The 23,157-nt window shown below is 37.1% G+C and overlaps 1 protein-coding gene across 2 annotated transcripts in view; it reads left to right on the top strand.

The window, feature by feature from the left end:
• Positions 1-23,157, top strand: part of CEP192 (centrosomal protein 192) — a 62,770-nt gene that overhangs the window by 13,908 nt on the left and 25,705 nt on the right. For both annotated transcript variants that reach the window (XM_051772561.1, XM_051772571.1), the window contains exons 13-31: positions 41-164; positions 294-424; positions 2,104-3,127; positions 3,230-3,356; positions 4,143-4,314; positions 7,936-8,830; positions 9,976-10,124; positions 11,890-12,120; positions 13,559-13,684; positions 14,633-14,767; positions 14,987-15,050; positions 15,672-15,811; positions 15,924-16,016; positions 16,863-16,978; positions 18,491-18,667; positions 20,267-20,357; positions 21,034-21,210; positions 21,714-21,974; positions 22,193-22,302. In XM_051772561.1, the coding sequence (XP_051628521.1) occupies positions 41-164; positions 294-424; positions 2,104-3,127; positions 3,230-3,356; positions 4,143-4,314; positions 7,936-8,830; positions 9,976-10,124; positions 11,890-12,120; positions 13,559-13,684; positions 14,633-14,767; positions 14,987-15,050; positions 15,672-15,811; positions 15,924-16,016; positions 16,863-16,978; positions 18,491-18,667; positions 20,267-20,357; positions 21,034-21,210; positions 21,714-21,974; positions 22,193-22,302 (4,343 nt within the window). The remainder of the gene's footprint in view (positions 1-40; positions 165-293; positions 425-2,103; positions 3,128-3,229; positions 3,357-4,142; positions 4,315-7,935; positions 8,831-9,975; positions 10,125-11,889; positions 12,121-13,558; positions 13,685-14,632; positions 14,768-14,986; positions 15,051-15,671; positions 15,812-15,923; positions 16,017-16,862; positions 16,979-18,490; positions 18,668-20,266; positions 20,358-21,033; positions 21,211-21,713; positions 21,975-22,192; positions 22,303-23,157) is intronic.

Genomic DNA, 23,157 nt, shown 5'->3' with positions numbered 1-23,157 from the left:
TTTACTCATGCTGTATTCTGGGGTATTTTTTTTTTTATAGCCATCTTTTGGTTACTATATTACATCTCCGAAGAAAAGGCAACCTGTTGCTTTGCTAAGGCAGTCTGATTCATCAGGAGGTGACACCATCCAAGAGATTTCACAGTTGTCTGAGGTGCTCTCAGGTAATTATGGAACAGCTCTTTTTTTGTGTAGGGCATTAATGGAGCAATTCTATCCCAGGAATGCAAGTTTTTAGACAATTTCCTTACTGTTAATTAACTCTATGTCTTTTTTGTTGTTGTTGTTCTTAGATGACCTAGAAGCACAAACAAAAGAACATACAAATTCTACTAGCTCGGAAGATTTGGGGCACAGGATGGATACTGCAGCTGGAATACATAAAAGCATTAATACAGAAGCTGCTACCAAAAGTGAAGCAAAGGTATTTGTCTTGTATTTTTCTCTAAAGTGCAAATGTGAACTGAAAGAAAATTCAACTGACTCCAGTTATTATTGTTTCTTTGGTTACAGCTAAATTTGGGTTTTCATATCAGCTCATTGCTTTTTATATTGATCATTTGAATCATAATAGGTGCCACTGTTTGTTAGGATGGTTTCATTAGAATAGCATGATCCTGTAGTGAGCCAGGTGTTACTATCACCATTTTGTTTTCCTTTTTCTTCCAAATTCACTTTTGGAGTTGTTAGTCTGTCAGCCTATAGTTTTTCAGAGACTCGTTGGCTATTAACATTCTGCCATCAAGTTTCTGAATTTCATCTGTGTCTTGCTCTTCTATTTTTTTTTTAATGAAAACAACTTGTCTTTACCGTAGGAATAAAGTCTTGTAGTTGATAGAATTTAAGAATATCAACATGGTGCAAGTCTGAAAAAGTGTATTTTCAAATCGGTAATCCTAGATACCTACCCTGGACACCTACCTTCTCTGCCTGAATGTGTCACCTCCCTAAGCCTGCTGGCAATGCTCCTCCTAATGTAGGCCAGGATGCTGTTGACCTTCTTTGACACAAGGGCATGTTACTGGCTCATGGTCAACTTCCTGTCTACCAGTACCCTCAAGTCCTTTTCTGCCAAGGTGCTTTCCAGCTGATTGGTCCACAGCCTGTATGGGTGCCTGGAGTTATTCCTCCTCAGGTGCTGGTCTTGGCATTTCCCTTTGAACTTCTCAGCCCATTTTTCTGTCCTGTTGAGGTCCCTCTGAATGACAGCTGACTCTCCTGGTGTATTAGCCACACCTCCCAATTTTGTATGATGATGAAACTTGCTGAAGGTGCACTCTGCCCCATCATCCACATCATTAATGAACTTGTTGAACAGTACTGACCCCTGTCTTGATCTCCAGGGTACTCTACCAGTGAGTAACTGGCCTCCTGGTGGACTTTGTGCTGTTGATCACAACCCTTTGAGCTTGTCAGCCCAGCCAGTTTTTGGTCCAGTCACGGTCTACTTATCTGCTCCATACTTAGTCCATCTTTTTATGAGGATGTTGTGAAGACATACATGCATATCTACAGGAGGACAGCTGTTTTCAATTCTTGCTGAATGGGTGTGTGTCTGAGAGGTGGGAAGAGACTGGTCTGGACGTGACTCTCTATGTACTCCATGCTCTTTGCTAAGCACGGCCGATGTGAAAACTGAAGAACAAATCAGACTTGAGTGACAGAGGAAACAGTAGGAATAGCTTTGTCTTCCCCCTGTAGAGAGGTGGATGATTTAAAGTTAAATGGGAGTTTACTGTATATTTGGTCATGGTACCTTCTTTGCTGTTTGTTTTCAATGGGTTTTTACTCCCAGTTTTTCCAACTGAATTAAAGCTTTTTAGGATTTGAAGAGTTTTACATGAACTAAGACTTCCTAGCAGGCAATCTTTATTTCATCTTTAAAAAAAGCCTTTGTGGAGTAGACTTTAAAAAATCAGCAGAATAAGAATTATGCCTATTACAGTGTTCCTTCTTGACAGGTGATTAAAAATGTGACAGCTAGAAATGTTAATACGTTACCATATCTCAAAATGCAAAATAATTCAAGCAAGCAAACAAAATACAGGAAACAAAACACTAAACAAAAAATTTCTTACTGTGGTGCATTTTGGTTTGTTGTAGGATGGAACTCATAAAGACAAGTTTGAGGACGGCTTATCTAATCATTCTGACTCTGTCCTGAGTATTAGCACAATTGCAGCTGCTATTGCTAATGCTTCAACCAGTGCTGAACCTTCCCAGCTAGCTGCTATGATGATGGCACTCTCTAATAAAAGTAAAAGAACACATTTCCTTCCTGGAATTGTTAAAGAGGCGGAACTCTCTGCTACTCAGGTATTATCCAGCAATGATGAAAGTAGTGTATTTGATATGGAAAAATACCTCAAAAAAACAGATGAGAATGGACATGAAAGTGAATATGAGAGTATTGTGAAACATGGGGTATCTGTCCAGAACCTTACCTCTGATACCTTGTTACTGGGTAAAGATAAAAGTAAGGATGCTCTTGCAGAAGACTTGATGAATAATCACAGCAAACAGCAAGAAATAGAAAAGCAATTGCTGAATTATCTCAATGAAGGAAGTGATAGTGAGAATTTTTCCAGTCTGTCTGGTGTTCCCAACCATGAAGACGTAACTGCGGATAGTGTTAAATGTTCAGAAAAGTTGTCAGATGTAGTAAATAGTAAACATTTACAGTCAATGGGTGCTGATGTTAGATCTGATACACTTAATGGAAATGAAGCCCACACATGTGGAATTCCTTTAGCAGTAAACAGGGAAATGGCACAGAGAAATCCCCTTGCTTACCAGAACAGCAATCTCAGTAGCAGATTTTGTATAAGAGAAGGTGGAGAAACAGTAGATCAAGCAACAAATGCTGTTCCTGAACCACATAATGATTTGTTGGAGGGAAGTACAGGAAATACTCTGTGTCTCAGCAACTTAAAACCTACCAAGCAATCCACTAAATATGTCTCAGTAAGTCCTACAAATGCAAAGCCTACGCAGAAATTGGACAGTGATGAAAGGAAGCAAAATGCAGAAATAGAGAAGAGAAACAAGGATGCCGATACTGCTTGTGGTGGGAATGGAAAACGTGTAACTTTTGAGAAGCTCTCCCCACCTTCCCAGAATAGTACTGGTAAGTAAACCTGTATAAATGTAACCAGTTATTGAAAAGACTTTCTTTACAGTAGACGTGTACTTAAATAAATACTGTTATTAAATTCTGTTTATTTGATAGACAATAAACCCATTCTACCTGAATGTGACTTACAGCATCTGGAGGATGAGCAGTATAGCTTCAGACCTTCAACTTCACCTCTGATTCACTCTTCTCCTAGTGAGACTTCTGGAACAGCGTTTTCAGGGTAAATTCTTGGTACAGGTTATAAGAATTAATGGTTTGTGAGGATTTTTGAGGGATCAAGTTCTATTTTAGATGTTGTCCTTCATGTAGGTTTATAGAAGCTCATTATTAGGCTAAGACTTCATTCATAGACTACCTTGACATTCTATAGACCAATGAAGATGTGTATTTTAAACTTATAATAAGTATTTCACTCCATTTGGTTTTCTAATTCGAACCATTGCTTGCTGTGAGAGAGGATGGGTAGAAATATTTATATTACTTTTGACCACTTTGTATCTTGAGGGATAGTTCTGTCTAAGGTTTAAAGTTTTCTTTGCAACTGAAGGAGCAATGTATTTTAAATGAGCTTACATAACAGTAAGTGTCATAAGCTGTAAGATTACTGCTAAATTAATGTAGTCTTAAACATATAAACATGGCCAGTAGCTAATAATTATGTGCAGTCTCATAAAAAGACAAGGCAACTGATTTCTTTGACTTAACTTTAAAGTTCACTGTTTGGTATCTAATTACAGTTAGTGTTTTGTACATGTTATTAGAGTTGTGGGCTGTTGGGCGTTGCTCAAAAGTTAATATGTGCAATAGTGTGTGTATTCTTTCAGGTATGTTATGTGGATATTAGGATTTCCAGTTAAAATTGTGGTTTCTCATTTCTACTGACTAAGTTAAACAGAATGCTTAAGTTGACTTTTAGAATAGTCTAGCTAATGTGTAGTATTGATTTTCTTGAGGGCAGCATTAGAAATATCTTCTAATACTCACATACTTTGAATCTGCTTTTCAGATCTGAAAAGGACTTTACTTGCCCCTCCCAGTATCAGGAATCTTCTTGCAAGGAGAATGTACTACCTCAGTCAGTTTACTCAAGTCCAAGCATGAGCAGATTGACCTATGTCTCTGCAGCCAGCAGTACCCATAAGAACACAGCAGCAGCACGTAGTCCAGAGACATACTGGGTAAGAAAAACAAAACAGCCCCTCTCCCTTACCCTCAAACAGAACTTTTAAATGGTCAAAGTAATTCTAAAATAGAAAAGGGTTTCAGAACGGTTTAGGACATGCTGTGCATTAGGAAAAAAGGTCTTCTGCTTCTCCCCAAGTCCTGATTTTTTAGGAATTTGAATTCTGGAATAGACTGTGCTAAATGCATGTACTCTAATGAATATAAACAGAGTAAAACAATCAAAGAACTACAAACTTTTGAAAAAGTTAGTGTATTTTTTCCTTTCATTTTTTCCCATAACTTCTCGTTAAGTCATTCTGTTCTTGGAATGTAGTGCAGTATTCCAGTAGTATTTTGTAGGATCTATATCTGCTTTCATCACTCCTGATGCTCTCTTTCTTTTCAGCTTAAGCTGTTAGGAGAATACTTTTCCTGGTTTAATTCTTTTTCTGTAGAAATGTTTATAAATACATAGTTTAGCTTGTACTACTTTTATTCAGGACTGAAACTATATTTTTCTACTTCTGACAGTTATTCTGACTGTTTTTATTGCTTTGGAAGAGTATACTCTGAGAGTGAAATTTGTGTTCAGACTTGCAGTCTTATGCTGATTAAAATAATTGACCATCTTTTATCTGAGTTTATGTATTCCTTGGATCTGAGATCTTTCTGTATTGTCTCCCCTCTTCCAAAGTGTGTAGAACTGTGGATGGAGCTTTAACAAACAGACAAACTAAAGCTGAAAAACCTCTGTGACTGTGTGGATATCTGAGTAAATACAAGTGACTACATTTATTTTGCAATATCTTTTTCAGTTGTGCTTTTTTCTAACACAGGAAATAGAAATACTATACTTTCTCCTTTCATTTGCAGAGGATGAGTCTTTTCAGGACTGATGACTAGTGAAAGCTTAGTGAAGCCTTCTCTTCCTCCTATAGGAGCACCAGCAGCAATGTTGCTTCTTCCTGATCCTTGGAGCATGTGTGTGCTGGCCTATGGCCCATTTTGTTCTAGGTCTAGTTGCTCGAGTTACACAGGAAGTATTTGTTCTTTTCCATCTTGATTTTTCCAGTGGGAATCACAGCCCAATAGGAAGGAACCCAAGGACAAGTTTAAATGGGTGTTTTCTTGCAGTCCATGCTGGCATAGCATCAGCTCATAGGTCTGTTTTTCACAGATTTGCATATGGTTCTTGATTACTGTTACCTCATGCCCATGGGTGGCTCTTTGTGCTTTGACATAACTGACTGCATACTGATTTACCTCTTTGTCTTGAAGAGATATTGCTGTTTAAGTAGTCTTTGTTCCCCAGGATAGCCCAGAAAGGAGATCCTCAAGAACTTTACCAAATATTTACGTTTGTATTATGAGTACATTTGTAAGTCCCACTTATAATGCCTCACAGTGTTAATTTATTCCTTTGTGTTAGGAATCTTTTATGCTGAGAGGGAGTGACTGATAGATTTTAATCTCATTTGTTCTTGTTGAGAGCCACTTTCATGTCCCTTCATAGAATCATAGAATAGATTGGGTTGGAAAAGACCTCCAAGATCATCAAGTCCAACCCCTGATCCAACTCCAATTACTATATCATGGCACTAAGGGCCACGTCCAATCTCTTTTTAAAAACCTCCAGGGATGGTGAATCCACCACCTCTCTGGGAAGGCCGTTCCAATGCCTGATTACCCTCTCTGTAAAGAATTTCTTCCTAACATCTAACCTAAACCTCCCCTGGCAGAGCTTGAGCCCATGTCCCCTTGTCCTATTGTTGGTTGCCTGGGAGAAGAGACCAACCCCCACCTGGCTACAACCTCCCTTCAGTAGTTGAAGAGAGTGATGAGGTCACCTCTAAGCCTTCTCTTCTCCAGACTAAACAACCCCAACTCCCTCAGCCTCTCCTCATAGGACTTGTGCTCAAGTCCCTTCACCAGCTTTGTTGCTCTTCTCTGGATCTGCTCCAGCACCTCAATATCCTTCCTGAACTGAGGGGCCCAGAGCTGAACACAATACTCAAGGTGTGGTCTCACCAACGCAGAGTACAGGGGAAGGATCACTTCCCTGCTCCTGCTGGCCACACTGTTCCTGATGCAGACCAGGATGCCATTGGCCTTCTTGACCACCTGGGCACACTGCTGACTCATGTTCAACCTCCTGTCGATCAGCACCCCCAGGTCCCTTTCCTTGCCTGAAGCTTCTACAGACAAGAAGTTGTTTGTATTGGTGTTACTCTCAGATCTGAATACTTACTATAGCACAGTCTCTTTAACTAGTGGTGCCTTTTCCCTTTAACAGTAGGGTCAGGTTGTCAAAAGTGCATGTTTTTTTTAATTTTTTAAATTTTTTTATTTATTGTTTGGTTGAGTTGACCTGGTGAGCTGCACCTTGGGGAGCTGCTCTGAATGCCCTTTATAAAAGACTGTGACTTGCAGCTTACTCCTTTACAACAATCTGAGCAGCTATTTTATTGGTCTTTCCCCTTCTTTTACATGCTATTCCCTGCCTCCCAAGTCCTGTTTACTTAAGATGAATAATTGCTTTGTACTGTAGATACTTTCCATCCCTTTGTGTAGCTCTCTTGTTCCTGTGTCAGAGTTTTCTAGGTACACCTGTCCTGAGCTGATGTCTCATTGCTTTGATACCACACTGTCTAGTTTTGGTTCTGAAACTTCTAAAAGTTATTTTGCAACTCCATTTTTGAAAATGGAATCTGTAGTATAGGTGTCCTTAACAAGAAAAAAATTAACCTTTGTAGCACATCTAAAGAACACTTTCATTTTCCAGATTGGTAGGGGACATACCTGGATTTGCTTCCGTGCGTCCATTGTGAAGACTCTTAAGTGTGATGCCAGTTGTGGAAGGGTGATTTTCCTGTGATCAGTCCTCTACTGATTAGTGTCCATGCTATTGTTAGTAGCTACAAAGAGTGCATGAGAGAGTGTGATCACTTTTGCTCTTGACTGTTAACCCACTAGGAGAATCCTTGAAACCCATTGTGTGTATGCATATTTATGATCTGTACTTCTGTTTCTCTTGGTTTGATTTCCAAGTGAAAAAAACTCAAGACTCTGGGACTAGGAAGAATTGAGAGTGGGGGTGAGGTGTGTTCATTCCAGCTATACCATGAATACCTGACAAAATGGAAGGTCTCTGGGCTTGAATTATTTCTTTGTGTGAGCGCACAAAGAACATGTTTGTGTCAGAGCATTTTCATACATCTTGATTCCTTTTTCATTAGTGACTTGCTTCAAGGCCATTCAGTTCTTTCTTAAAAAGCTGGCAAGTATGTCTAGTGTGTTATCAGCATTGTTTTTGATACAAATCCAAAAATACAGCACTATAGGGACTGTTGTGAAGAAAGTTAGCTATCCCAGCCAGACCCAGTAGAATGTGACTTGAGATAATAGACAGGTTGAAGTTGCAGGTTTTCTTTTTCAAGGCAAAGAGCTACAGTTGTTACGAAAGTAAAACTTCTGACAAGACTTGGCAAACTTGACTATTTGTATTGAATGGCATTACCAGTAATGGTCAGACAGGAAAATTTCCTTAACAGGCAATACCAATATTAAGTTCTGTCTTATGTACCCTGCTTGCTTTTCGAAAATATGCAGTATGTTATGTTATGTTTGTTTACTAGGATGAGAATGCTAGTGAACTGAGCACAACAATAATTCGAGCCAGCCCAACTCCTCCACGGGAACATGCAAAGGAGAATCTAGAAGACCATTCATGTCAAAGAAATAGAAAAGAAGCAGTACTTAGTATTGACCAGAAACGAGAAGAAAATGAACTTGTAGGTCTTCAAAGAAAACTTGATAATGTACTGGATCAAGAACTGTCTGAAGAAGGTTTTCCAAAGAATGAAAAGCAGGTTGCATCTATTCCTTCAAATGTACCAGCAAATCATAAAGAGCCAGACCATGTTAAATCAGCTTTACCAAGTAAATTATGCACCTTTCAACCTCATTCGGTCAATGTTGATACACAAGAGGTGTGTCAGGACCAAACAAACAAAGCACAGAGACAAGGATTACAATCTGTGAATGTATTACCTGTATATTCTGGATTAAACACTTACATGCCATGCAGTCAAAACTCATCTGGTGAACAGTATGTTCCTATTTCAACATTTAAATCCCATGTCACTACCTCCGAGAGTCAAGCAATTCCTTCTGTTCCCCCCTTGCTTACAGGGCATTCTCTTGCAACAACTCCATTTGCACAGCAGCATCTGGGAAATATGCCGTCTTCTGGAAATACAGTTCTGTCTCAGTTTCACGGCTGCATCTCTGCAGGTTTTGGACTTACAGCAGGGCTTCCATGTTCCAATATCCCAGCAGGACATGTTGAGAATCCACTTACTGTAGGAATTCCTTTAGGTCCAAATATTGGTCCTGGCTCTTTGGGTGCAGCTTCGCTTTATAATCCACACTCTACTGCATGGAATAATATCTTAAATATAAAATCATGTACTGGACAACCTCTTGGAGCTGGTAGAAACGAGTGGGAGTTGTCAAAGTCACCTGGTATTGGTAAGTGTATTTTTTACAGTGTGTTTAAAATATAGCTGTAGACAAGAATGGTGATAGCACCGTTGCTTATATTACAGTAAATAAAATTAAGATGACTACTAAGTTTAACCGCAGTTGTTGTTTATGCAGTCTTTGTTATTTAAAAATCCCCATTACTAATTTCCTGTTCAATGGTGTTCTCTGAATTCTTATAGCCTCCCTAATAGTCTTAAAAGAAATTTCTTATAATGTAGAAGAATTTTACCATTCTTCATCATTGAGTAGTTTTGTGTTTATGTTAAGGGATCTAGAACTGTCTTTCATAAGAGGAAGATAAATCCTAGCTGCAGTTCAAACTAGGCAAGACCCTGGAAATTCCATTGTATTTTATCAGGAAAGTAAATGACATTTCTATTTCCAGCTTCATTTGGCATTAGCAGTCTGTTAAGGCCAGAAGTCCAAGGAGGAGACTGGAGGGCTCAAACTGTTTGCTGGTTATAAAGGGGAAAGACAAGCTGCCAAGTATCTTCTGACCTTTCTGCTGTTACTCTGTATTTAGACCTAAGCAATGCAAATTACTATTTCATTTTAAAGACTTCTTTTAACCTACAATCTTCTTAGTTGTTTTCTGCAATACTTTTTTTCTGGCTCATTCTTTCAGTCTAAATGACAAGCTAGTGGGGTTGAAGATTTGAATTTGGGACAGTTTGTAGCTTGTTTATTGATTGTTCTAGGTCATTGATCTTGTTAGTGCATTTTAAAATAGTGAAATTTGAACTTCTTACTCGTCGCCCGTATTTATACCAACAAGATGTCGTAGTACTGGTATTCGAATTTTCTGAGTTGGGCTAGTTCTGATTCAGTTGTGACCAATGAGTAATTTATGAGTTGTGTATACATATATTTGATGGGTGTGTATAGAATGTGCTATTTCCATAAATATTTATTTCTGTGAGAGTAGAACTTTAAGATGCAAATTAGAAATGATTGAAATTTCACATTTCAGACTTGTGGAAAACATCCTTATGAGAATGTTAAGAGTCAAACATTTCTTTGCCATAATGAAGCATTTGTCAGATAAGTTCATAAACTTGACATAGTGGCAGCCTGAGTGTTGTTTTGCTTCTGGGTACTTGAAACTAACAGGAGCATATTTTCTTCTGAAGGACATGTAAAAATACCAGAAGAACTGAAGTTCCCTAATGCCTGTTGTGTGGGAATTGCATCACAGACGGTTCTTAGCATTTATAATCCAACTGACCGGTGGTTGCAGGTCAGCATTGGAATACTAAGTGTTTCAATTAATGGAGAAAAGGTAAGAGATTTTTTTTTTTTTTTAAGCTGAATAATTCTGTAATCTTATCAGATGTTGTAGGTAAAATTAGAGCTCTCTGTACAGATTTGTAATTTCTCCCCCGTTTTATATTTAATATGCACGAAAGCAGTGCTACCTTCTCTCAGCCAGGCCACCTGACTTACTCCAACAAGTAGGCTTTGAGAGGTAAATGCCACATCACAGAATTGACTTGTAGAATTGTACTGTGTGCATGAAGTGTGGTAGGTTTGAGTTTACTGGTTCCCACCTTTGTGTATGCAAGAAAAGGCAGCCCTAGGAAAGAAAGCATCCACACTGAGAACTGTTACTGCTAAAACATTTTTGGCAGTTTGCTCCTATTTTTCTTGAAATCAGGAGATCTTGAGTGATGGAGAATGAGAAATATTTGGAGCAGATTTCAAGCTGGATGGATTGTAGGTAGCTTATAGGCCATAGATCAACTGTCTTGCACTTTAATTTTGTTAAATTTTATCTGCTTCTGTTATCATAGTTATGGTTCCAGAAATAAAATATCTCAAGAACGTGACAGTGAGTTAGATTAAAGGTCTATTTGTATGATTTAATGTCTTTTACTGATGAATACACTTAGTAGAGAAGAATATAAGAACAAACAAACATAAGGTACTCTGAGCTTCTGGCAGTTTGATACTTGGGAACTTTTGTGTTAGATGTTATTTCCGTTCATAATAGTTTGTGGTGGACTGCCCTTTATCTAGTTAGTCTGCTGAAATTATGTAGTGTTGTCCATAGTTCAGTTGTAGATTGTATACAGTATTGCTCTTTTCTTGATTTAAATCTGGTTCTTGCTGGTTTTGTTTGGTCTGTGTTACTGAGAAATATTTAATATATTGCAGCTTGTAAGTTTTATAAATCCTGATCGTATCCCTCCTTAGGCATGTTTTTCCAGCAGATGTAGCACATGTCTTTCCAGGAGTGTGACTTGTGGTTTTGCTGTCCTTTTTTCAGCATGTTTCCTCTTTAAAGAACACCAAACCACACTTTTGTGAGCGTATATATTTATACACGTGCATATGAGAGTTACGATTTTTTACATGTTTTTCTAATCACTCAGTATCATGGGGTTTTTATGCAACTGTTCTAACCTGAGATTCTGTTGTATCAAGAGGTGATTATTTTAGATGAAATTGCTTTACAGTTGTTTCCAGGAATAAATGTACGCATTTGTTTGCACGGTATAATTAAACTCCATTTTTTTCAGTCAACTCTGAGATACACGGAGTATGCATTACAGTCTGTCTTTCCTGCTTGAAAATTATCTACAAATATGTTCAGAACAGAAATTTTAAGACACTTGCACTGGGATTGACCAGTGGCTTCCATACACCGACTTTCTCATTACTCTTCCACTATAGCTCTTCCTTCCATCTCTGATGGCAGAAAACACCAAATGGAGTTGGCTTTGTTTGTTTATTTTGCTGCTGTTCTTTCTCAAAAATCGGAGTTTCACTTATGAATTCGTTTTTCCAGTGTCAGTCTTTCACTAGAAGCTGGAAAGAAATCCCAGCAATTTTCAGGCTGACTTATCTCTTTAAATTAAAAGAAAATGCCTACAGTTGAGTGAGATGGAAATGGGACATGAATATGAAGACACATTAATTAAATGGAGGGAAAACATATATGAAATGTCTGTGCTGAACAGCGGTGCCATATAAATGTGGTGTTTGGAAAGAAATGACCCTCTGGCAAAAGGGCTGTTGAAAATGACAGGTATTTTCTTTTTCAGCTGGATCCTGTGAAGTATCAGTGTCTGGTTTTCAAGAACAACATCATCGTAGGATCCTATTCTACCAACGATCTGAAAATCCTTTTCTTACCTTCTCATTCGGGGATCTTTCAGTGTATTCTCAATGTTTCATCCTGGCCGGTTTCTGCAGATGCTGAGACAATCGTTCAGTCAGAAGCTTTGGCCAGTAGAGTGGTTCTGACAGCAGTCGCTGAAAATCCTCATTTAGAAGTAAGTAGCTGCTGATTGTGGGTCTTTTATTGTTGTTGCAATTTTATGAATAGTTTAATGACACTGGAAAATAATAGGGAATGCAGGATTGCTCCCAAAGAAACCTGGAATTTCATATGCTTTGAGTGGGAAGAGAATACAATAAAATGTTGGAGAAGCTTATTGCTGTCTGGGAAGCTCTAGTTGTGGAAAAACACCTACTGGAAAAAAAAAAGGATTCTGACTGAAAAGAATAAATTAAAATGTATTACTTTTCCATTGTTAAAACAGTGGATGAGATCTTAGATGTCTAATGCTTCCTAGGTATCTACTGTGTTGGGTTGGGCATTAAATGTAACAAAAAGCATTTGTTTCCAATTATAAGGATTTCTTTTTTTTTTTACATCAAGTAGACTTTATCTTGGTTTCTTATTACTTCCAGCTTGTTTATGGTTGTAGAGAATATTTTCTTATTTTGGATTAATTAAAAATTAAAGGTAAGTGGATGTATAAAATGCTTTTGTCTTGAGTCTTACCATGAAGAACAACCAGGTAGGAGACAGTGTGACATTAAGAATTAAATCTGGCTTTGTGTAGAATGTAAGAGTATGGACAGGCAGAAATAGGCTTGATGATACTTTTGGAGGTTCCTGAACAAATTACCTGATAGTCTGTGTCATAGCTGATAAAAGTAAAATTTTCAGTCATTAGCCACAGCTTACAATTTTTTTTCCCTTTTAAGGTGGTCTGTTAACTTTCTTTCGTCTAAGTATATGTTTTAAAGTAATGAATGTACATGAATGCATATAGTTTTTAATGTCTCTTCCGTAAATTTTAGTTTATTTTTAATGCATTTTTTTCTATGTAGTTTGTAAAAATCCTCCATTCTCTATGTTCTTCATGGGTTCATTCAAACTTGCTTCATATTAAAATTAAACCCTGTGGTCGGTCTCTATATTCTTGAGATTGGAAAAAGTACCAAATAAAAACTATATTTTGCTGCAGATCATGACACTTTAATGTTTTTAAACTAGCAAAAATTAACTTTTTTAGTTATTTTCTTAACTTTTAACTTGCTAAAATGGCTTTTTAAGTATCTAAAACTGACATTTCTTACTAGTTAACAATAATCATAGTTTAAACTTATTTTTTTTTTAAATTAGCCAAAATAATTTGATTGTCTACTGGGTTTTGGTGGGTGAATATTGCACTAAGATTGGCTTAATTAATTCAGGCAAAATATATGTGAGATAGCCAATTGGCTGTAACCACTTTTAATATGAAAGGAAACATATTTCTTAGACTTCTCTTACCCCAATAGGATGTTTGTATTATATGTGGATATAGCATTAAGAGGATGGAATAGGTGAATAACATCCTTACTTTCCTGGTGCTTTTGTATGGTAGTGTATTTTGGAGGTTTTCCTTCCTTCTGAATTCTTCTTTGTTTTAAAACCAGGTGGAACCAGGAAAAGGAGATTGTCTGGATTTTGGTGACTTAACTTATGGCAGTTGGAAGGCTCTTCCCCTAAAACTTATCAACAAAACCCATGCTTTTGTGCCAATTAGACTTATTATTAATGCAGTAAGTACAGTACACTTCCTGTATGTGCAAGTTAACATCTTGTGATACTGAATTTTAATACTCAAACACTCACTTTATGTTATATATCATTAAGAAATATACCCTGGACACTAGATGTAAGATTCCCAAGACATCTTTGGTTAGTCAGGAAATAAACTGGTTTTGCAGGTTAGTGATCTGAGTCTGCTGTAATGGTACAAAAACCAGTGCTGCTGGGATAGGTGTGGTTTTCTTGTTTCATGTGTGTTTGTTAGTTTTTGTAGCCTAGCAGTGGGCTTCTGCCTCTGACACTTGCTCTGATAGCACAGGGCAGCTGATAGCAAAAGGGTTGTGTTGCCTAAACCTTCCCTCTGAGAAGCTGAAGATATATTCCACTATTCAAATGGAACAGTTGACTGTTCAAAGAAGCAGCCAAGCTTGCTGCTAGCAAGTTTAACAGGAGCAAGAGCAGGACTCTTCGCTCTATAAGCTTTGTGTCCCACTAGAGAATAACCTGTATTAGAGGCTACAGGATTCTCCTCTCTGTATCTCTCTGGCAATGCAGATTTCAGGTTTTTGGCTAGGCTGGCTGCTGATTTGTGCTGTGGGAAGAGCTGGCCTTGTTTCCGTATATGGGAGAACAAGAACGGACTGGCCTTATGTTAAGGTGGATCGGGTTATTGTGGTGACTAATGATATTTGGTCTTCAACAGCCAAACTTCTTGGAAGCTTAAGCTAAGCAGATTCTACTTGTCCCCTTTTGCTGCAGAAGGATTTCCTACTATTTTTAGAGGGTTTGCTGGACTATCATATACTAACTGAAACTACAGGCTAATTTTTGATTATTTTTTTTTTCCCCCCCAAACTACTTGGATAATTCAAAATTGTTTGGCATTTCTAGGCTTGGTCAGCATTGCTGTTAGTGACAATAAGAGGTTTAATACTTGTAATACTTTACTTCTTTGACAGAATGCAGTAGCTTGGCGGTGCTTCACCTTTTCCAAGGAACCTGTTAATCCTTCTGATGAACAAATGGATGCAGTTTCTCAGACAACAGCTCCATCAGTTGTAAATCATGTGATACATGCAAGCTGTGATGGGCAAGTAAGTAGTTTGTGGTTGGCTGATTCTTCCTGTTACTTGCTGTCTGAAATGGCAGTGCTGAATATCTGAGTTCACAGTAATGATTTTTGGGGAGTCTACCTGTTTGAGCAGTATAGTTTTGTTTAGGTTTTGTGGGCGGGGTTTTTGCTTGTGAGTTTTTTCCCCCTCTCTTAATAGTTCTCTCCCTCCCATTAAGATGTCAACCAAATTCTTTTTCAGGATCCGGAAGCTTTGACAGTTTGGGTTCTGTTCCATGCACCTAAGAAACAAATTTCCTGTTCAGGTATAGCAATTTGATTTTCATTTTAACTGAAACAGATTTGACTTTTAGTGTATATGTGTGTTATAATTGCAGGAACAGGCTGTACACTTCAGATGAAACAGTCCATCTTGGGTTTATGTGTCCTAATATTTTGGGTATCACATTCAGTTTTAATAACTGTAGGAAACAGAATACTTCTATATCTTAATTCTTCATATATTATCAGGGACATTTATGCTTCAGTATCAAGCTGTACAAAGTTTGTACTGCAGGATGCATGGAATTTGGGTTACTCCTTTTGCTGAGGGAATTAAATCATCACTAAAGAAAACATTGCTTTGGTTGTAAAATAGATAAATTTGAAGAAATCTCTGATTTTTTCTGGCTTCCTGGATAGAAAATATTACATATATCAATTAGTTTGGCTAGTATGGTAGGATGGGGTTTTTTTGTTTGCATTAGGGACAATTTCAGTCACAGCTGACAGAAAAGTAAAACTCTCAAGTAAGATCCTGTGCAACTTTAAAGAGGAAAGAAAAGTGTTGCCAGGGTAATGGGAGAGCTTCTGTTAATATCACCACAACATGAATATGTTAAGATTGAGCAGTAACTTGCTTTTGTTACTCATGAAATTGTTTCTAGATCCCTTGGGTCCAGCGGATGAGTTCTTGGCAAGAGTGGATGTGGAAGTGGATAGTCCAGGACCTACCACTGTCATTAAAAGTATTTCTCTCCGAGCAAGAGCTGGAACAGCAAGGATACATGCTCCAAAGGACTTACAGGTTTGTTTGTGTTTCGAGAACATTTGCCTCTTCCTTGCCTCCTATTTTTGTAATGTTCGTTTTTATTCTGTATGTATATATACATACACACACATTTACTTTATTCTTACAGAAAATACATCTGTCTACTAGTGTGGGTTCAACAGCCAAACAGCAGCTGCCACTGAAAAATGCTGGAAACATTAGTGTATATTTGAAAGTTAAGGTACGTTGGTTTTTCCCTCTTGAAATCATGATTTCTGTGCTGTTAATACTGTTGAAACTAGAGTTGAACCTTGGGGTTTTAGCTCAACTCTGTGGCTTGACAAAAGGTTTATAAGTTTATGTAAAGAGAATGAAAGATAACAAAGAGATTAGCTCATGTTATTGGGAAAAGCATATGGATCTTCTCTTGCTCAGCTTCGGTTGTATTTGTTTTAACAAAAATAACTTCATGATTTTTACTATTTTTTAACAAGTATATAACAGGTATGTAAAAGCAGTGAACCCTGTGCTGCACAACAGGTGTTAACTAGGTGGTAGAATAAAGCCTGTTTGGAGCAAAGATGAATATTATCTTTGGGAAACATCTATACTTTGTAACAAAGGTGCATCAGTTTTCAGTGTACATCTTGCCAACCCAAATACAAAGCAATTTCTTTTCAGATATGCAATGTCTTTACTTGACTTTAATTTTTTTAGAGAATCCATGGAAAGTATGGTCCCAGGTAACTAAAATGAAAGGGAACTAAATACTTTTGATACTAGCATTTCAAAGTCAACGGAAGGAGCAGTTGGTCCCATTTTACATAAGAAAAAAATGAAATGGAGAGTTGTGAGCCCATTATTTTTCAGATCAGAGGCCACAGAAATAGGATGTATGACTAGTATCACAAATACCACGTTACGTGATGATACTGGATGCTAATTGATAAAGTTTTGGAGATTCCAGGTGTATTTGAATTGTCTGAACTACAACAGATGTACTACCAAACTGTATTACATGTCGTAGAAATGTTTATTCCCTTGAAATAAGTAAATAACCCTCCCTTTTCCCCTTGCATGCTTTCAGACATCAGATCAGGACAGCTGCTTTGCTGTTGAACCTGAGGGCCTTTTTCTTTTTCCTGGAGAAGAACAAGCAGTGACTGTCCTGTTTTTTCCAAAAAATGTAATAACTACAGAAAGGTAATATAACAGATTCTATGCTGCCTGTGGACTTTTGACATTAAGGTAGAAAACAAATTGAAAGTTTACCTGCAAGAGAAACTTTGGCTTCAATTGTTTTCACAAGAGTCCTCATCCATTACAAAAGGATTTTTGCTAGGGTCCACCTTTTCCATAGATTATCTGCCTCTTCTGCTATGTATAACTTAATGAATAGGTAATATTTCCCATCAAGAAATATTCTGAGATTTGTTTTGTATAGATAAATGTAGCAAGTCCCTGAAGCTCTTTATATGGTAGTTGTTTCTAAAGTACAACAAAGCTTCAAAATACTTCAGAAACTCCTTCAGTCTCTTCCCTCTTCATTGGTCTGCTGAGGCAAGGGAAATGTTATTTTAATTTTACATATGAAAAAAAACTCAAGCACTGATTAGGATCACAAATATTCATCAATTTTGCCTGCCACAATCAAATAAATGTTTGACTGTACATTCCGTACAGCATTGTACATGTTTCTTTTGCAGATGTACAGCATTCATAGTTTTGCACATAACACCTGTTAAACTTCATTCTGTGAAATAGACTTGATGGTTCAAGTGACCATTCTGGTGCCTTGTAAGAGTTTTTGGCAATGACAGGCGTCTGACTCATTTCTCCAGAGCAGCCTTTGCTCTTTTGTTATATGTTTTCCATTTTCTGCTCTAACTGAGCAAGAATGGACAAAGGAGTATCTTCAAAGTATGTTAAGCTTCACTACCTAGCTTAACCAGGCCTACCCAGTGCATTAAATCAAACAATGAGAAGTTATGTGCTAGTGACAGTATGATCCTGTGGCCTTATGCGTAACTCCTTTGCTTTGCAGACTCAAGGTACTTGGGAGGGTTGGAAACTTTGCAGTCTACATGCAAGTGCTGCCAAAAGATTAATAAAATAACTCAGGATCCAAGTTTGCCTGCTGGTGGGATGCAGGGCTCTCTGTTAGCAGGCATCATAGGAATTCACTGGCAGCTAGAATGAAGGTTCTTGAGTTTTGTTCCTAGTATGGAGCATGTCTGTGCTATAGCAAATGCTTCAGCCTATTATTTAAAAGCTTGATTTCCTTCCTTGTTGCTCCTGTGTATTTCACACTTGTAAAAATTTAATGAAGTTTCTCAAGGTATTCAAAAGGCATCTCTTTAATCTACACAGAGACAGCTAGACTTTGTTTCTCTCCAAAATCAGACTCAAAATAATCAGAAATTAGCTTGGACTAATTTACCTAACTGTAGTCTCTGAAATACTGATCTGAACCATTTCCAGATGAAATACTTTGGAAGATTTCATGAAGTACATGTGGCATGCGTATTTACAGCCCAAAGAATTTAAATTTGCTGTGCCTAAAGCTGATCTTTGTCATAAATAAAAGGAAGTATTTGTATTTTCCCCTTAAGAAGGTTTAAAAAGCCTATCTGTAATTTTTTTTTCAGTTGTGTTGTTTTCATCAGCTAATCTTGTTCTGTTGTGGGATTTAAATTTATTTATTTATTTTTGAAGTACTTTGAAAATCCTTGTGCTGCCATCTGGGCCTCAGTATGACGTGGTGATAAAAGGTGAGGTGGAGTCTGAGAAAAACAGACCTGTGTCTACAGCTACTGGGTGCTCAGACATTCCACCCATTCTCTCCAACAAACAATTCATTGCCTGGGGAGCAGTATCACTTGGATCATCAGTGTAAGTATAAGTTGAACAGCCATTCATATAGAATATTGTGTTAAGTATTTTATATTGCGCTTATTTGAAGTGAAATTTCCTATTCACAATGATAATCCACAGGTGATAAACAAAGCTGTTTTATTCCTCGAGGGAAGCAGGGTACTACAATTATTTTTCTTGTGCAAGAAATTTTTGGAAACAAACTGTGATCTTGTTTGACCTTTGTGTGTTCTTGAGGACTCTTTAGCTATCATTAGAATAATATCTGATTCTGTAAGTTTCGTATGTCATGTAAATAGAAATTAGGTGAAAAATATTTCCCATCTAACTTAATCCTTCAGATTAGTTCTTGTCTGGATTTTTTAAGTTGCAAATTTACAGTTTCAGTATTCTGTGATTTAATGGAACTGTTCATAATTTTCAGGACATACTTTGCTTCTTTTGTATGTAAAGGCTGCAAGTTTTATAGATCTCTGGACTTCTGATAAGTATTACTTTAGGGATTAATCCACTGTTGGTTGATACTGAACTTCTTGAGGAATCCAGTAATGTTCCTGGTTGTTTTAAAAGCAATCCATGTTTGCAGCCAAGAACCATTTCTAATAGCTACATTTCTATTTGTCCATTTTCTTACAATAGTATGTTTCTAACATAGTAGTTTTGGCTATTTGACGTTTGGGAATTACTACTTCTTTCCTGTATACTGCTACCTTTTTATTTTCTTTCCTCCTGTAAAACATTTCTGATGAACCCTTGGTTTTAGGAAGCTGAAATTATTTTTATAATTTTGTTCCAACACAGTACAAAACAGTGTCTGTCACTGAAAATCAGGGAGAGGCTTTGCTCTCAATCTGTCCTTCTCTTTGAGAAGAGACTGTATGATCTGTTCTCTTAGGTTTTTACCAGTTTTACCACTTGTCACATCCTTCTGTAAATGTTTTTTGACGTGTTAAAATGACAAATGCACTTGCTCTTCTTGCTGGAGATGTTTCCTACCTCTGTTGAGGAAAGATCTGAGTATCAGAAATCTGGTCAATGGTAGGATGTATCAGAGAGAAAAGAAATAGCTTCTTGGTCAACCTGATTCTATCAAGTGACCGTAACTTTCTGTGTTACAATTCAGTTGAAAAGTACATGAAAAGGAAAAGTTATCCTTAATTTCCTTAATTTAGTTTTCTAAAACTGTTCCAGTGAAGCTGGGCTAGACTACTCACAAGATTGTTTCTGCATAACTAAGTGGCTCTGGATAATTTAATCATACCTGTGTCTTACAGTGGGGATTTGTATGAAATTTTTGTATTGACACAACTGCTGCTTGTTTTAAAAGTTCAAGCTGTTAAGTACAGTACTTGAACTTCAGAAAACCTATATTTTGATATATATATATTTGGGGATTGTTTTGCTATGTGAGTGTTCGTGCATTATGGTGTATAATATTACAGGGCGTGTAAGTCTGAGAATACAGAAATAACTTTCTAGCTAACATATTCTGTTTTTCCAAGAGGTGACTTTTTTCTGTTAAATTACTTCAAAATTTACTGTCTCATTTGTTTCCATGAATAAATACATGTAGTTAATTTGTATTTGCTGTAAAATCTAACTAAACATCTTTTTCAGACAGAAGAAGTTAACTCTAAGAAATGACTCTCCATCTGTGACCCAGCATTTAAGACTGTTAATAAGAGGCCAGGATCAAGACTGCTTTCAGGTGGCTGTCATTAAAATTTCACTTCAGTGTTTGACAGTTATCAGGCTGTGTTTACCCTGAAGTATTAGTAGCCCATATATTTGTTCTGAGACTGCCAAGATGAACATAGTAGCAGAGTTTAAGCTACACTGGCAATCTTGGGAACTGCAGAGTGCTGCTGCAAACTGGAGCTCAGCTTACAGCTCTTTAAGCTGTTGTGTCACAGCAGAGTCAATGCTTGGTGGAGTGAACCATCAGTGACCCCTCCTGTAGGAGGGAGTCGAGGCAAAGACAGAGAAACTGGAATGAGCCTTTGGGAATTACTGTATCTAAAAGTTTTGTTTTTTTTTTGTAGTTCACATGTGTTTCTATCCCCATTTTCCCTCAAATGTTCACATTTTTTTAGATCTAAAATCTTAAACTGAAAGAGAATGCGCGTAGTGCTGGTAAGGTTCAGCGCTACCATACTGGGGATTGAAGACAAAAAACTGTCTAAACTGAGAGGCATTGACATGCTCCTTGTGGGAATATAGAGTATCTTGGGCTTCGTTGTCTTTTTCATTGCATCTTTAAATATATGCCATTAACTGAGTTAATCTGTATTTCGAAGAAGTTAATTTTGAGTTACTAGTGCAGTAAGTTTTGCTGCTATGTGTTTTTCTTGTTCTAGTCACTTCTAATGTCTTCATTTTTATAGCTGCAAAGTATATTTGGATCAGAAGAACGCTTCACTAGTCATTGGGAACTCAAAATCCGTCCCAAAGAAGATACTAACATATACTTGATGTTTACACCTACTCGAGTAACTTGCTGCTTTGCAAAGCTGGAAATCAAACAGCTGGGCATTCGATCACAGCCAGGAATTAAGTTTACTGTAAGAGTCCCAGCCTAACTTCTAATAATTTTAAATGTACATTTTTCATAATTAAAATCTAGCACTTAATAGCTGTTTCTGTCAAATCCCTGAAACTTCAAGGTACACACTATGGGTATCTGTACATTTGTTGAAGATTGTACAGGCACTAAATTTCACAGTTGGAACATTAGTGTCAACTTTGCATGCATTTTTTTTCCTTGTGAAGGAAGAAGAAATGTTTTATGTACTATATTAAAAATAGCCTAAGATTTTAACTCAAAGTAGCAAAAAATCTGAACTTGTCTTGTTCTATAAATAGACCTTCAATGAACTTTAAGTAGAACTTGAAAAAGATGGAATAGAGATGTAGGCCTTTCTAGTTCATGCAGAGTCTTTTCAGTTCACATTTTAAACACTGTCATTTGTTTTTCTGTAACTTTATGTAGTTTTCCATAGTTGTATGAAAGTTTTACTATTTTATTTTTTTTTTGTGGTGGTTTTTTTTTTGTTTTCTCTCCCAGATACCATTGTCTGGATATGGAGGAACAAGCAATATAATTTTAGAAAACGTTAAAAAGTTGTCACATAGTTACATGGTCACCCTGGATGGATTACTGTCGGCAAGACGGCGGAAAGCTTCCTTCCACGTCAGAAACACGGGGGCTCGGGCTGCCTATGTTAGAGCACTGTGCTTGGCAAACGTACAGACCAAAACAGTGATGGATCCTCAAGTGGTGGTTGTGTCTCCAGAGAAGTTTGTACTAAGAGAAGGAACACACGAAGTAAGTACAGTACTTGATTCTGAGCAGATTGTATTAATTAAAATGAAAATAAGTATGATCAATGAAAATATCTGACTAGTTCTGTATTAAAATCTCACCTAACTTTTATTAAGTCCTGTTTCACTTGTATTGCAGTAATTTGTTGACTCATATTCCAAACATTCATACTAACAATAAGATTTTTTTTTCCTGAGTATGTTGTCTATTTGTTTTATCAGGTGGTTACTGTAACATGGAATCCAAAGGAAACATTCCATACAACAAACATGCTGGTATCAACAGTATTTTTTTTTTGTGGAGATGAAGTTTCTAGGCAGCAGTATCGCAGGTAAGATGTGCTTTGCTATTGTGACAGATGTTTTAATAAGAAGTTAGAACTAGACGTGTGTGCTGCCACAAGTATGGTCTTAACATGCTTCCCAAAATAGCAAGAACAAACTGAAAGACAGTGATGATATGGAAAGATCTATTAGGTGTTACATCTGTAAGTTGTTGATGAGGGGTTTGGTTTATTCATTTGTCTTTGCTTACATACTGTAGCTACAATCCTAGTTAAGAGTTTTATTCTTTTACCATTCTTGAATTCAAGTGTCTTGGGTTTTGGGGGTATGTTTTCTTTTTTGTATCAAAAGAGATTTGTGTGGTATCTCTTTGCAATACATATGTAACTTCAGTTTTGAAAGAAAAGGCTCATAAAAGGAATAGTACTGAATTAAGTTTTGAACAAGGTTCGCGTCTTGGTTTGCTGAATTCTGTTGACGAAGACAGTATTTGAGTAGATGTGTGTTTGAGGGAAATAACATCCACATATGCTCGTAACACACTAAGGGAACTTGTAGCAAATATTTTACTGATCTTAAATAGAGGCTGTGTTACTCTGAATTTCATTTTGTATGACTCACACACACAAAAAGGGCAAATTCTGCTTGTAATGACTTAAGTGGCAGTCTTCGAGTGGTGCTGTCTAGAGTGTAATGCAGAATGATAGGACAGCATAGAGCACTAAGGTGCTGATAAACATAATTCAGTGCAAAACTTCAGAACAGCATTATTTCATGATGGCTTTTAAATATGATTGCCTGACAGTGTGTGAAAGTCATTGTATATATTGTTATCAAAATGAGGTATTAAACATAGCTGAATTTACCTGCATGACTTTAAACAAAAAGCTCACGGCGTAGCT

Source organism: Manacus candei, unplaced genomic scaffold, assembly GCF_025592945.1.
Source record: "Manacus candei isolate 608988 ecotype Guabito, Panama unplaced genomic scaffold, ASM2559294v1 h1tg000008l, whole genome shotgun sequence".
NCBI lineage: Eukaryota > Metazoa > Chordata > Aves > Passeriformes > Pipridae > Manacus > Manacus candei.
The sequence above is the reverse complement of the archived record's forward strand: the minus strand, read 5'-3'. Positions and strand labels throughout refer to the sequence as shown.